Here is a 13,168-nt window from a genome sequence, read left to right on the forward strand (position 1 = left end):
GTCCTTGCCTTGCACTTCATCTCCCATATGCCCTTTAGCTTTTATTTTCTATAACCAATTCCAACAAAGAAAAGCCTTAATAGCAAAGACTGCCGATAAACTTCTTTCAGAAAGGTCTAGTGATCATTGAGAAAGCCCATCCTTTTCACCATCTGAAAATTCCAAGAATGTCTCCTAACCATAAACTTTAACCCCAACAATGGTGAAAGCATAATGAAAAAATGTTCATCCCCAGAAACCAGCAAACAGACATGGGAAACCAAATACTTGTCTCAAAAACCAGGCAGTGAGTGACTGAAAAAAAAATCTGATATTGAGCTATGTCCTTTGCATGTACCTGTGGACCTTCCCATATACATATGTGCAAAGACACAATTATGCAAAATGGTTGAATGCCCAGTCTGCTGGAGAATTGTGTTCTGAAAGGCAGGAGGAGGTTTTTGTGTTTGCTTTGTGTTTTAAATGAAAGGAGGTAATATATTAAAGAGTAGGAACAGAGGAACCTAGATGTATGCTGGTTTTTGCCTATGGCCTAATCTCTAAGAGGCCCAAAATGGGGAAAACAGTGAGGTAATATTTGCAGTGACCAAGGGCAAATTGTGTCTCCATGATCATCACTGAATCTTAGTGCAATGAACAGTACAGACCCAGGCTTTCAAACATACTCATTGCACAACTGAGAAAATTTTGACCCACAGTGAGTTAGATAAAATTAAAATTTATGCTTCATACTTCTGGTCATTGGCAAGAAATCTAAGATATGGCATGACCAGAAGTTTATCTGCCACTTATCTTGTGTAACAATTGCTCTTCAATTAAGTATATTGGGTAGGGTCTGCTTGACCATCACGTAGTGCTTCAAAACTAAGTACCCCTCACAGTGACACTGTATTCAGAAATATTGCCTCCTCTCCAAGGCAAAGCATGCAGCCACAACCAAACATCAGCTCAAAAGAAGATCAAAGACTCTCTTCTCTTACAAATGATACAAATATATGGGAGGAGATGTTGGAAAGATAAGCTTTATTGGTATTACATATACCTTACAATTACAAATACGAATCTTCAAGCACAGTAATATATTTTGAATATAAATAGTATAGTCAACCCTATGAGGCTTTTATTTGTATTCTTTCCTTCAAAACACTATGAAAAGCACTTGCCTCTCTTGCCCAGCTGTATCCCAGAGCTGAAGAACTGTTCGTTCACCATCTACAATCAGAGTTTTCATCTGGAAATCAACTCCTGAAATAGAAATAGCACAGATAATTCTGTAAGTTTTGTCTAAAGCCAAAGCCAAAGTAGAAAGAAATGCACTTGGCCTTCAAAGAACAAGCTTCTAATAAGTCAATTTACATATGTAGATATGGATGTACTATCTGCATTCTCACTGACCTAAGGTACAACTGACTCTATGGAATAGAGCAATCTCAGTTCTTTTTTCCTAGATGTCTGAACTCAATCCTATATGTGTACATGCAAAACTATTAAAATGTATGTTATGTGCATGTTATTTATACAAGCATATGTATGCATATAACATTATATGTATATGTACATGGATGCTCACATATGACTATTGTACTCACATATACATGTATATTTTTGTGTGTGTGAATATGTGTGTGATAAACACACACACAAACATACAAACTCATATACACATGTATGTCATGGTCTCTAGCAACCAAAACAATACTTTAGTTATTTTATAAATTAAATTGAAGTGAAATTTCACTTTTGTTTTCTTAAAGTGTTTATCAGAGAACTATAAATTTACAGATATGTCCAATGTGGTGTAGGCAATCAATTTGGTTTATCATTTCTGATTGTCTAAATAACTCCTTAGATGAAGAAAAGTAAATGATAATTAGTATACTTCAGACACCTTCTAGTGTTTATTATGTAAATTTGGAAAAAGTGACACTAAAATTTTCATTTTGTTGTTGTTTGTGTAGTTTTGTTATCAGGGTAATAGTGGTAAGAAGAATTAGGAAATGCTCCCTCAGTTTCTATTTTGTGGAATAATTTAAGGAGTATTGGCGTTAGTTCTTTGAAGATCTGGTAGAATTCTTTACCGAATTAACTTGACTCTGGACTGTTTGTGGTTGGGAGATTGTAATTACTGTTACTATTTCACTAGGGGTTCTAGGAGTCTTTAAATTGTTTACTTCATCTTGATTTAACTTTGGTAGATTGTATATATGAAATTATTCATCCATTTCTTTTAGGTTTTTCAGTTTGGTGGAATAAAGTTTTTTTTAATTTTATGATATTTACATATTATTTCATTTGTGTGTGAGTGCCTATAGATGTCAAGAAGGAGTGTAGGATACCCTGGCGCTGAAGTTAACAGGGAAGTATGAACTGTCTGATATGGGTGCTAGGAACAGAACTTGGGCCCTCTGCAAGAGCAGTACATGCTTCTCAATGTTTCAGAAGACATCCAGATGTCTTCCTAGCCCTGGAATTCAGATTTTTAAATTTATTATTCTCTAAGTTATCTTGGTGTCTACTGTAATCTCTTGCTTTCCCCTCTTTTTAAAATTTGGATCATCTCTCTTTTCATCTTTGGCTAATTTGGCTACAGATTTGTCAATCTTGTTGATTTTCTCAAAGAACCAACTCTTCATTCACTGAATTTGTATTTTTGATACTGTTGTTTCTATTTCACTGATTTCAGCCCTCAATTCGATTATTTCTTCTCTTCTATTTTGGATATTTTCTATTTTTTTCTATAGCTTTCAGGTATGTTGTTAAGTTATTATTATGAGATCTCTCCTAGTATATGATGTAGGCACTTAGTGCTATGAACTTGCCTCCTAGAACTGCCTTGACTGTGTCCCAGAGATTTAGGTATGTTGTGTTTTTATTTTCATTCTATTCTAAAAGGTGTTTCTTTCTTGATTCATGCCTTCATCCAATTTTCATTGAGTGCTGACTTGTTCAGTTTCCATCAGTTTGTATACTTCCTGTTTTGCTGTTGCTGTTGTGGTCAGTATCCTTAAGCCATGACAGTCAGAGAAGATGCAAGATGTTATTTCAACTTTCTGATATCTGTTGAGAATTGCTTTGTGTCCTACCCCCACTCTGATATATTATAATGTTCAGGGATCATTTATTCATTTTGGCCTCTTGGGTGTAGTGAATCTTTTCAGACTGAAATACTCCAATATCTATTATGAATCTAAATGCAAAATTTCTCAAGAAAAGACTTGCAAACTGAATTCAAGAATACATCAAAGAGATTAGCTATCCATCATGATCGGGCTGGCTTCATCCCAAAGATTCAAGATAGTTAACAATATATAAATCAAAGAACATAATCTACTACATGATCATCTCATTTGATGCAGAAAAAGACTTTGAAATAATACACCTACCTGTGATAAAAGTCTTGGGGACATTAGGAATACAAGGTACATTTCTCAATATAATAAAAGAAATTTGCATCAAATATACATCCTCAACAGTGAAAAACACAAAGCATTTCCACTAAAATCAGAAACAAGACAAGGATGTCTATTCTCTTTATATACATTTAGTATAGGACTTGAAATCTTACCTAGAGCAATAAGACAAATTAAGGACATCAAGGGCATTCAAATAAGAAAAGAAGTCATAAGTATCTTTATTTGCAGCTGTTATGATAGTGTAGGTAAGTTACCCTAAAAATTCCACCAGGAAACTAATACAGCTAAGGAGCAAAGACGCAAGACACAAAATACATACACACACACACACACACACACACACACACACACACACACACACACACTGCCCAATATCTTACATCCAAATGAAAAACAGACTGAGAAAGAAATCAAGGAAACAGTACCTTTCACCACAGCCTCAAAAAAAAATCTTTGGATAACTTTAAGTAAGCAAGCACTTGTACAATAAAATCTTTAAGGCATTGAAGAAATAAATTGAAGAAGATATTAGAAAATGCAAATACCTCTGACATTCTTGTATGGGTGGGAGTATTGTAACAAAGGCCATTCTACCAAAAGCAATCTACAGATTAAATGCAATGCCTACCAATATTCCAACACAATTCTTCACAGAAATTGAAAATGAAAATATAGTCTTCAACTTCATATACAAACACAAAAACATAAGATCTCTAAAATAATTATGAATAATAAAAGAACTGCTGGAAGTAACACTATCTCCAATCTCAAATCATGCTGGAGCTACAGTATTAAAAAACATGTCTAAACAGAGGAAAAAAATGAACAACAACAAAGAAAAACAGGATGTTATTAGCATAAAAATAAATACATTGATGAATGAAATTGAACTGAATAAGTCCACACACCTATGGAAATCTGATGTTTGATAAAGAAACCAAAAATACATACTGGGGGAAAGACAGCATCTTCAACAAATGGTGCTGGTCAACCTGGATAGCTACATGTAGAAGATTGCAAATAGATCCATACTATTACCCTGTACAAAATTCACTCCAAATGGATTAAGAAGCTTAGCATAAAACCAGATACCCCACATTGATAGAAGAGTAGATGGGGAGTAAGCATGACTTCAGTGGCACAGGAAAGGATTTCGGAACATGGTATCAACAACACAGTCCTTTAGACCAACAATTAACAATAAGACCTCATGAAAAGCTTCTGTACTGTAAGAACACTGCCATTTTTGCCCACATAATGAGAAAAAATCCTTACCAATTATATATCTGATAGGAGATTAATATCTAGACTATATAAAGAATTAAAAATAACTGAATATCAAGAAAACAACTCAATTAAAATATGGGATACAGAATGAAGCAGAAAGTTCTCAAAAGATGAAATGCAAATGGCTGAGAATTATTTAAGGACATGTTCAATATCCTAGGCCATCAGAAAACAGTAAATGAGAACTACTTTGAGATTTCTCTTATCCAGTCAGAATGGTTAAGACCAATAAAACAAATGTTAGCTGATATTGATAAGGATACAGGGAAAGGGGAATACTTATTCATTGTTGTTTGGAGTGCAAACTTGTACAGCCATTATTATGGAAATCAATGTAGTGGTTGTTCAGGAAGCTGGGAACAGATCTTCCTCAAGACAGAGCTATACCATTATTAGGCATATAACCAAAGAACTCTATATCCTACTACAGAGATACTTGCTCATACATGTTCTTTGCTGTTCTATTCATAAGAAGCAGAATTTGGAAACAGGCCAAATGTCTTTCAACTGAGGGATAGGTAATTAAAATCACATACATTTACATAATGGAATATTATTTAGCTATTATGAAAATTGAACTTATTAAATTCATAGGCAAACAGTTGGCTCTAGAAATATATAATCCTGAGTGAGATAACCCAGGCCCTCAAAAACAAATATTCCATGTTTTCCCTTCTATGTGATTGTTTGCTTTTACACTTTCAATATGCTAAAGTAACATAACAATAAAATGACTCCTGAGGACGTAGTGCTATACCTACATATAAGTGTCTTGCTTACCCTACACCAGAGAAGCTTCTTGTTACAGTAAATGGGAATTAACACAAAGACCCACAACTGGACAAGACACAGAGAGTGAGAGATTTTGGAGCACTCAGTCCTAAAAGAGATCCAGGCTCATTAATCTATGTGGAAGGGGAGGCAAAAAAAGATTTTAGGAGCCATATTGGATGGATGACTCCAAGAAAATAGTGTCTTCCAGAGACAAAAGGGCTGATGAACATATGAACTGACAGAGATTACATTAGCAGGCATGGGATCTACATAGTTTCAAGCCAGATGGGGTCGCAGCAGTGAGAGAACTAGACAAGGGTTCCTACTCTTAACAATGAAGATACTTGTGATCAATATCTATTGGTGAAGGGAAAATCAGTTTTCTACAATTGAGTGTTACTGCATATATGACCCACACTCCAGGGAAGGCCTCTGCCCAGGAGTAGTAACTCAACACAATAGAACTCCATGGCTTTTACACACACACACACACACACACACACACACACACACAGAGAGAGAGAGAGGGGGGGGGGAGGAGGGAGGGAGGGAAGTAGGGAGAAGATGAAATTGGGTGGGTAGGGCAATAGAAGTATCTGGAAGTAGTTAAGGGAGGGGAAGATATGATTTAAAAAAATTTAACCAAAAAATATATTTGTTGGTTTGAAAAAAAAAGTCCCCAAGGGGAGTGGCACTATTAGGAGGTTTGGCCTTGGTGGAGGAAGTATGTCATTGTTGGGGCAAACTTTAAGGTCTCTTTTGATCAAGCTTCCCTCAGTGTTACAGTCAATTGACTTCCTGTTGCCTGCCAGCCAAGAAGTAGCCAGCATGACATCTGCATACCACCATGCTCTACACCATGATGATAATGGACTGAACCTCTAGTTCCCTCAATTAAATATTTTCCTCATAAGAGTTGTTGTGATTATGGTGTCTCTTCACAGCAATAAAAACCTTAACTAATACAATAAGATTAAAAAGACTAAGAAAGGCCAAAAGAAAGAAAGGAAAGAAAAAGAAAAATTATTGCTACATAAACTCATTTTCTTCTGGACATATGGAAAGGAACACAACAAATTTGAATTTGACTTAATCTCAAATTTTCCATGGTTATTGAGTTCTTAACATAAAATTAAGGGTCAGAAGGCTCGCTGTCCCTAGCCAACAATGGAAATACACACTTCTTTCCACATATCATTTTTAAAATTCATTTTGGTCCACTTATTTCCACTGGGGTGAAAGTTCCTTGAAAGTTGAGCTTCACTTAGCTTTCTTCACTGTGCACCTCAGCACTTTAGCAGTGCCAGGTGCTCCACAAAAGGCTTGAAAAATAAGTGTGGAATTAAAGAATAAACTATGTCTTAGTAGGATTTGTTTGATCCCACTGTCTACAAAGATTCCCACTGTCAGTCAATTTCTTTATTAGATTTTGGTGAAAATAAAGGATTGTTCTACCATGATGGCACACACATAAACACACACAGTGTCTGTATACCTGAATGAATATGTAGGTTTTTTAATCTGTGTATCTGTGCATATAATTCTGAAAGAAAAGAAATCAAGCTAGAGATGGTAATTTTGCTATCACTGGAGGTAAGAGCCATACCTAGGGTTGCACTTGTGTTCCCTTGAAATTCATTCTTGCAGAGTCTCATGAGGAAGCTGGACTTCCCCACGGCAGCATCTCCGGCAAGCACAATCTTGTAAGCCTTCTGAGATATGGGTTTGGAGTTATTGTCCACCATGTCTGTCTAGAAGGAAACAGCCACACAGGTGATGATGGGAGCCGTTTTTCATGTTAAGTAACATGCCATGAAGAAAAGAGTCTCAGATGATACCTACTTGAAGTGAAAGAGCTGAGATGGGTTTTCTGGAGGAACTACCAGTGCTGCCTTCACCAACAGAACCCCGTGGCTTCCAGTGTAAGACAGAGGCCACACTTTCAGAATCAAATGCTTCTTCATCTCTTATATCAGGAACCTATCAAAAAAAATAACAATTAAAAATCAAGTCTCTCACACATGCATCACACACCAAAGAAAAATAAAACTATGCTACTGAGTCTACTATCAGTGTGATTATTGAACAAACCTCCTCTTAAGGCAAATCTTTGAGAATTCCTCCCTAGGTTGGTAGGGAAAAATCCATTATAATGACCTTAACAGAACAGGTTATGTGCTGTTAAGACAGATTCCCATAAAACATGGTCAAGATTTTAGTCAAAGGAAAGCATCAGAGTGCCATGGTTTCTAACTTACATCTGTGTCTGATGCATCTCCCCCAAGGCCCTCCTGTGTTCCATGTAAACTCTGAAATCCTCTCTGATGCTTGTAGTCCATCTCAGAGTCACACTCATTGGAGTCTCTCAGAGTAGACAAGCCACTGTCAAAACAACTCTCAGGCAAGCTGTCAACTTCATAATTCATCTTCTGCAGAGGATCACAGAGAGCCAAAGAGTCACAATCCTCATCTGCATATGAAGAATGGAATGACCTTGTGATAAAAGAGGAGACAACTTTACCAAGGAGTTCACAATGTACAAGAGCACAAAGGGACAGGCTGACAACATTGTCACTTGCCAGGAGATACATGATGTTCCTTTGGCATAGGAGAGGAAGTGTAAAGTGCAATCAGTTCATTTTGTGCAATAATCTGTGATGACAAAAGTCCTCAAATGTGAAACCTTATACATATAATTCTTTTAAATTGGCTGATCTATTTCCTGATACAAAAAATGAGTACCCTAGATACAAATACAATCTTACACTAATAAAATATCCCTAGAACACAAGATCTTTTTTACTATTGTACAGTTTGACCATATTTGGAATAGTTTGTCTATTTCTAGATTGTAACTCTTTTCTATTTGTTATTCCATTTGTTTGTTTGTTTGTTTTCAAGACAGGGTGTTAGGAAATTTTTCCCTTGGGAAAGAGGAGAGGCAATTAGGCAAAGACTACCCTCATCCAAAGCCCTAATGACAAAACTAAGTTCAATTTTACCAAAGTTTGCCCTGGAAAACCAATGAGTTTATTGTGTATACATACAGAGCATGGGTGAGGGTTTACTGACCAGAATGTGAATGGGCCCAAAACAGCTGCACAGGAAAGTCTCACCCAGTGTGGAGGATGGCTTCCCCACAGTTGCACAAATAGAGCTCCCTCTCTTAGTCTTCCCAATACATATGTACTCCAGCCTCTCCCCAAGACTCAAGGCCGTGTGCAATTAGGGTAAAACACGTATAACTGGTTACAGGACAATGACAGCAAAGGTGAAGGTCCAATGACCCTCTCTATCCCCTCCTTCTATGAGGAAAAGTCAACAGTCAATAGCCCAAGCCTCAAGATTTTTTTGCAAGCAATCAGAGTTTTTATATTACCATATAAAAGAAAAGCACCCTGTTAACTTCATATATCATTAACCATCAGGAAGGAAGATCTATATAGGCCACAGTGGTTTCTAGTTGTGTTCAGAATGAGGAGCAGACAAAGCTGTCTTTGCCTCACTGTGGTCCTGATGATGTGATGAAGGCACTGTCTCTTAAAATATACTATAGAGGAACTCTTATTCCAGTACCAGAGCCTCATCTGTGGCATCGTTCTTTCAAGAATAAATCATGAGATTTCTGAAGTAATTTTGTTTTTTATGCTTTCCTCTACATCTTGCTGAGAACTGCTCTTAACTATTATAGTCCAGAAAAGTAGCATCAAATCTGCATATTTTAAAAATATGTATTTTAGTAATAGCATATTTCAACTACTTACAAATAAGTAAGCCACATTTTATAAAATTAATAAATCAACAAACAAAAACCGGGACCATGTTTTTACACAGGCAGTCTGTAGTGAGGGACTTTCCAATGGAAGCAAGAGCATCAGCTTTCACCAGGTGTGGTGGAGCACTATTGTTGTGTAGTGAGGGACTGTCCCGGTGGCAGCATCACACCAAGTTTGGTGGAGCACTATTGATCATGATCAACTTGAAATCTGAGCAGCTATTGCATAACTTTCCCAATATTGAACCTGATGACAATCCCCAAAAAGGAGAGAATGAAGAGCATCATCAGGAGGGGGATCAGATCATCATCCATGCTTGAATGGGACTCTCCAGTGACACTGTTGTTTGGGGTCCCTCCTGTTCCTGTAAGTAAGCCCTATAAATTTACTGGTTTATCAAACTGGACTAGTATGGAACTGTAGCCTTTCCTTGATGTCCACATATCCCCAAGAAAAACTCAGGCAATATCTGGATACTAAGAACATACTTATTTATACTGAAAGTACTCCCCCTACATACAAAAGGGGACAAACCTGAGTTAGAAAGCTTCAAACACACAGGAAACTTTAATGTATCCTTTTTCCTTTTTTTGAACACTTTGACATAACACAAACTTAACTTTTAGCTACCAATGTTGGACATGAACATCCATGCGCGCGCGCACGCGCGCGCGCACACACACACAAACACACACACACACACACACGCACAAATAATCACTGTTTATTATTTGATCTCTTAAGAGTCAAGTTAAATTCTAATTATTGCAACTTCAATTCTAATTTTTGATATATCTTGGTGGATGTTTTGATATTTAGTAACTGATAAACCTAGTCACATTTTCTACTTTTTTTTAATATTAAACACTGACAGATCGTGACAAAAGGCTCAAAACAATCACCATCCATAATGTAACAAACTAGGACATGATTAAGGATGAGAATGGTGAATATACACACAATAAATCAAAGCACATTGAGAAAATAACTGCCCTCTATGAAATATGTTTACTGTTTCTTCTTTTTTGAACTTATGAACATTGTTAGATCATAATAAATATAAATTATTACTTAAATATATTTCCTTATTTTAATTCAGCTCGAAGATAATTTGTCTTTCAACCTCAAAGTACAACTCAGATAATAACAGAAGCAGGTGCTACATACCTGTCATAGGCCAATGGTTGAGAAGAATGGTGATTAAATTTAGGACTGCTTCTAGAAATTGTATTTCCCGGTGATATGTTATTTATACGCTGTAATACACAAATACTTGTTTAGTATGCAGACATTTTCTCTACCACAGATATATGTGTTTATGCAAACCCATGCAATTTAACTCCCAAAATAACTCCAAATAAAAAGTCTATGACTCCCACATGAGCAAATATAAACATGAAAACATCATTTGGAAAGTTTCAGCAAAGATAACAGACATAGTTTCTCTTCCTGATCAGTCTTTTCTCTTACACAGCTCTAATGCACATTCCACAAGAGTCTGCTAGCTCCTCAGATTTGCCAGGACCCCACAACATCTTATTTGTCTCTTCTGGAAGCATAATTTTGTTGAGTAACTATTCTGCATCCTAATATGGTCCTAGACTCTCCTGCCTAAAGCTGCGTCACAAAAATGCCATAAGAGGCTTCATTGCAAATGCAATCTGAGGAAACTTGTTTCCTACCAGAGGGTTTAAAATCCAAAACCCAAGGCCTTCATTCTTGCAAGAATCTGCTATAGGGAAGATAAACTAGCTGCCTCTTCTTTCCTGGAAACATTTTTTTTTATTTTTATGATCACAAGATTTCCCATTGTTTCTTCTATTTTGCTTTCCTTCTAACTAGCTCTAATATTATTAAACCCTCCAAGGCTAAAATCACATGTTCAGCAACTTTCTCTAGTCTCTTAGAATATATAATTTAAGAGTTTGGTTAACATCATTGCATTTATTTCTACAAATGGGCAAAACATTTTTAATTTAAAAATTTTTACTTTATGTTAAGAGTGTCTCATCATAAGATCAATGTAAAGTTATTCTAAAATATCACATGGTTTTCCTATGCCAAAACATATGATCATGAGAAAGAACAGACTATCTTGTAAGATGACATCGCATACCAAGGATCTGTTGAGCTTGCTGTAAGTGTTTTCCAGTGCACTCCTGAGGCCATCATTACTGTCATGCAGCTTCCGGTTAGCTGTTCTGTATAGGAAAGAAGTTGACAAACAGACAAGGGAAGTACTAGGGGATCAATGCTCCCACTCTCTTTTCAGGCAGTGACATTCACAATGTACAGATATGTCACACATTTTGTAAACTTCTATTTCCCTTTGAATCCCAGAAACAGATACAAAATGCAATAACTAAATTGATTAGCTCTCTTTCCTGAAGGCCTGGGAGAATTTTAAGAATAAATTTGCTTAGATAATTCCTGTGCCAATAGGCTTAATGCAAGTCGCTGTTCTCCCAGTTCACACAACTCAGCCCCAAGCACTGATGCAACATGCTATAGCATGCTGGCTATTCCTGCATCTCCTTCTCTTTACACCCTGATAGTATTTCAGTATCAAGCATACACTTAGTTACTGATCTCAGACTGACTGGGGTATAAATACAAACTTAAGTAATTACTTCATGGGATATCATGAAAGTCATTTAATATCTGCTTTTCTTGGCTAAAAAAAAAATGAGGATCACAGAGTCCCTGTCTCATAGACTATCTAATTTTCCTGTTTATAGCCACTTCATCCTTCATATCAAGCCTGTTATCACTCCCACCACGAGCACTTTATTGACCTTCCATAGCTCTCCATGGGGAGAATGCACTTTTCCTCTGTCATACCTCTCATTTGGTGATATCTGTCACATTTGTTTCTATGAGTAACCAGCTTCTGTCTTCCTCTTTACTAGATGCATAAGCAGAGAGGTTTTTTTCTCTGCTTCTCACTATTCTGTCCTCAGTTCCAGGGGTTCCTCACTCATGAAAGCTGTTAACTTTCATACAGAGAAATATACTGTATGAGTTAACAAGTGAATGAATTAATAAGACTATATAAAAAGTGACTTCTGCACTTTACACCATAGAAAGTTAATGAACATTAAAAACTAGAAACATTTGCCCAGGCCATTTAGTAAACTGAAAACCAAAGAATATACTGTGTAAGTGAAACAAATGAGGGAATATCAAGATTTCCTGAGAAAGGTCCTCAGAAGATGGAATTACTACAACTTAGTTGTAAAGTTGATAGGATAGAATTTCTTAGGAAATCTTTTTTCAGGAAACAAAGAAAAGAAAACTAAAAAAAAAAAAAGTATATCTGCAGTCAGCATAACAAAGTGAGAAAGAATGACTAAATACTATCTGATGGTCCCATTCACATGAGGATGTGGGGAGCTCTCCAGATATGCAGTAGAGAGCAAAGAAGGTGAAGACTGAATTCCTTACGGAGGCATAATACAGATAGATGTTTGACATATACTTTTCTGACATAGAGGGACCTTGAGAACTAGACTGCATTGGAGTAATTTAGTTAGAGGCAGATGAGTCAGGAAGTGAAGTGGACATGCCAAATGTACTGCAGTGAGAACAAACAGTGACCTGAACCATGGACATGGCAGACTGTTAATAAAACATGTGCCACGTGTAACACAAACATTAGCTAAAATGCAATGAGCATTTCATATGAGAACTTACTGGAGGATTTCAATTTGCCTCTCAAGACTACTGCGATCTTCTGTGTACTCTCGGATGATTTCCAGATCCCTGCAAAATTGTATGTAGGGTTTCAGTGAGGAGAGATGAGACAGCAGGTATGAGCATGAGGCACAGCAAATCCCAGCACTAGCTTCCAATCCATACAAGCTACCACGCTTCATCTGTAAAAACCTGTCCTTTGATGCTAAGGTAAAACTCAATTGC

The 13,168-nt window shown here is 36.6% G+C and overlaps 1 protein-coding gene across 1 annotated transcript in view; it reads right to left on the reverse strand.

Annotated features, from left to right (window-relative positions):
* Positions 1-13,168, reverse strand: part of Rasef (RAS and EF-hand domain containing) — a 72,161-nt gene that overhangs the window by 18,346 nt on the left and 40,647 nt on the right. The window contains exons 7-13 of the mRNA XM_006981407.4: positions 12,944-13,012; positions 11,367-11,451; positions 10,418-10,506; positions 7,733-7,967; positions 7,317-7,454; positions 7,081-7,225; positions 1,164-1,245 (exon numbers count right to left, since the gene is read on the reverse strand). Of these exons, the coding sequence (XP_006981469.1) occupies positions 1,164-1,245; positions 7,081-7,225; positions 7,317-7,454; positions 7,733-7,967; positions 10,418-10,506; positions 11,367-11,451; positions 12,944-13,012 (843 nt within the window). The remainder of the gene's footprint in view (positions 1-1,163; positions 1,246-7,080; positions 7,226-7,316; positions 7,455-7,732; positions 7,968-10,417; positions 10,507-11,366; positions 11,452-12,943; positions 13,013-13,168) is intronic.

This window comes from Peromyscus maniculatus, chromosome 2, assembly GCF_049852395.1.
Source record: "Peromyscus maniculatus bairdii isolate BWxNUB_F1_BW_parent chromosome 2, HU_Pman_BW_mat_3.1, whole genome shotgun sequence".
Classification (NCBI taxonomy): Eukaryota; Metazoa; Chordata; class Mammalia; order Rodentia; family Cricetidae; genus Peromyscus; species Peromyscus maniculatus.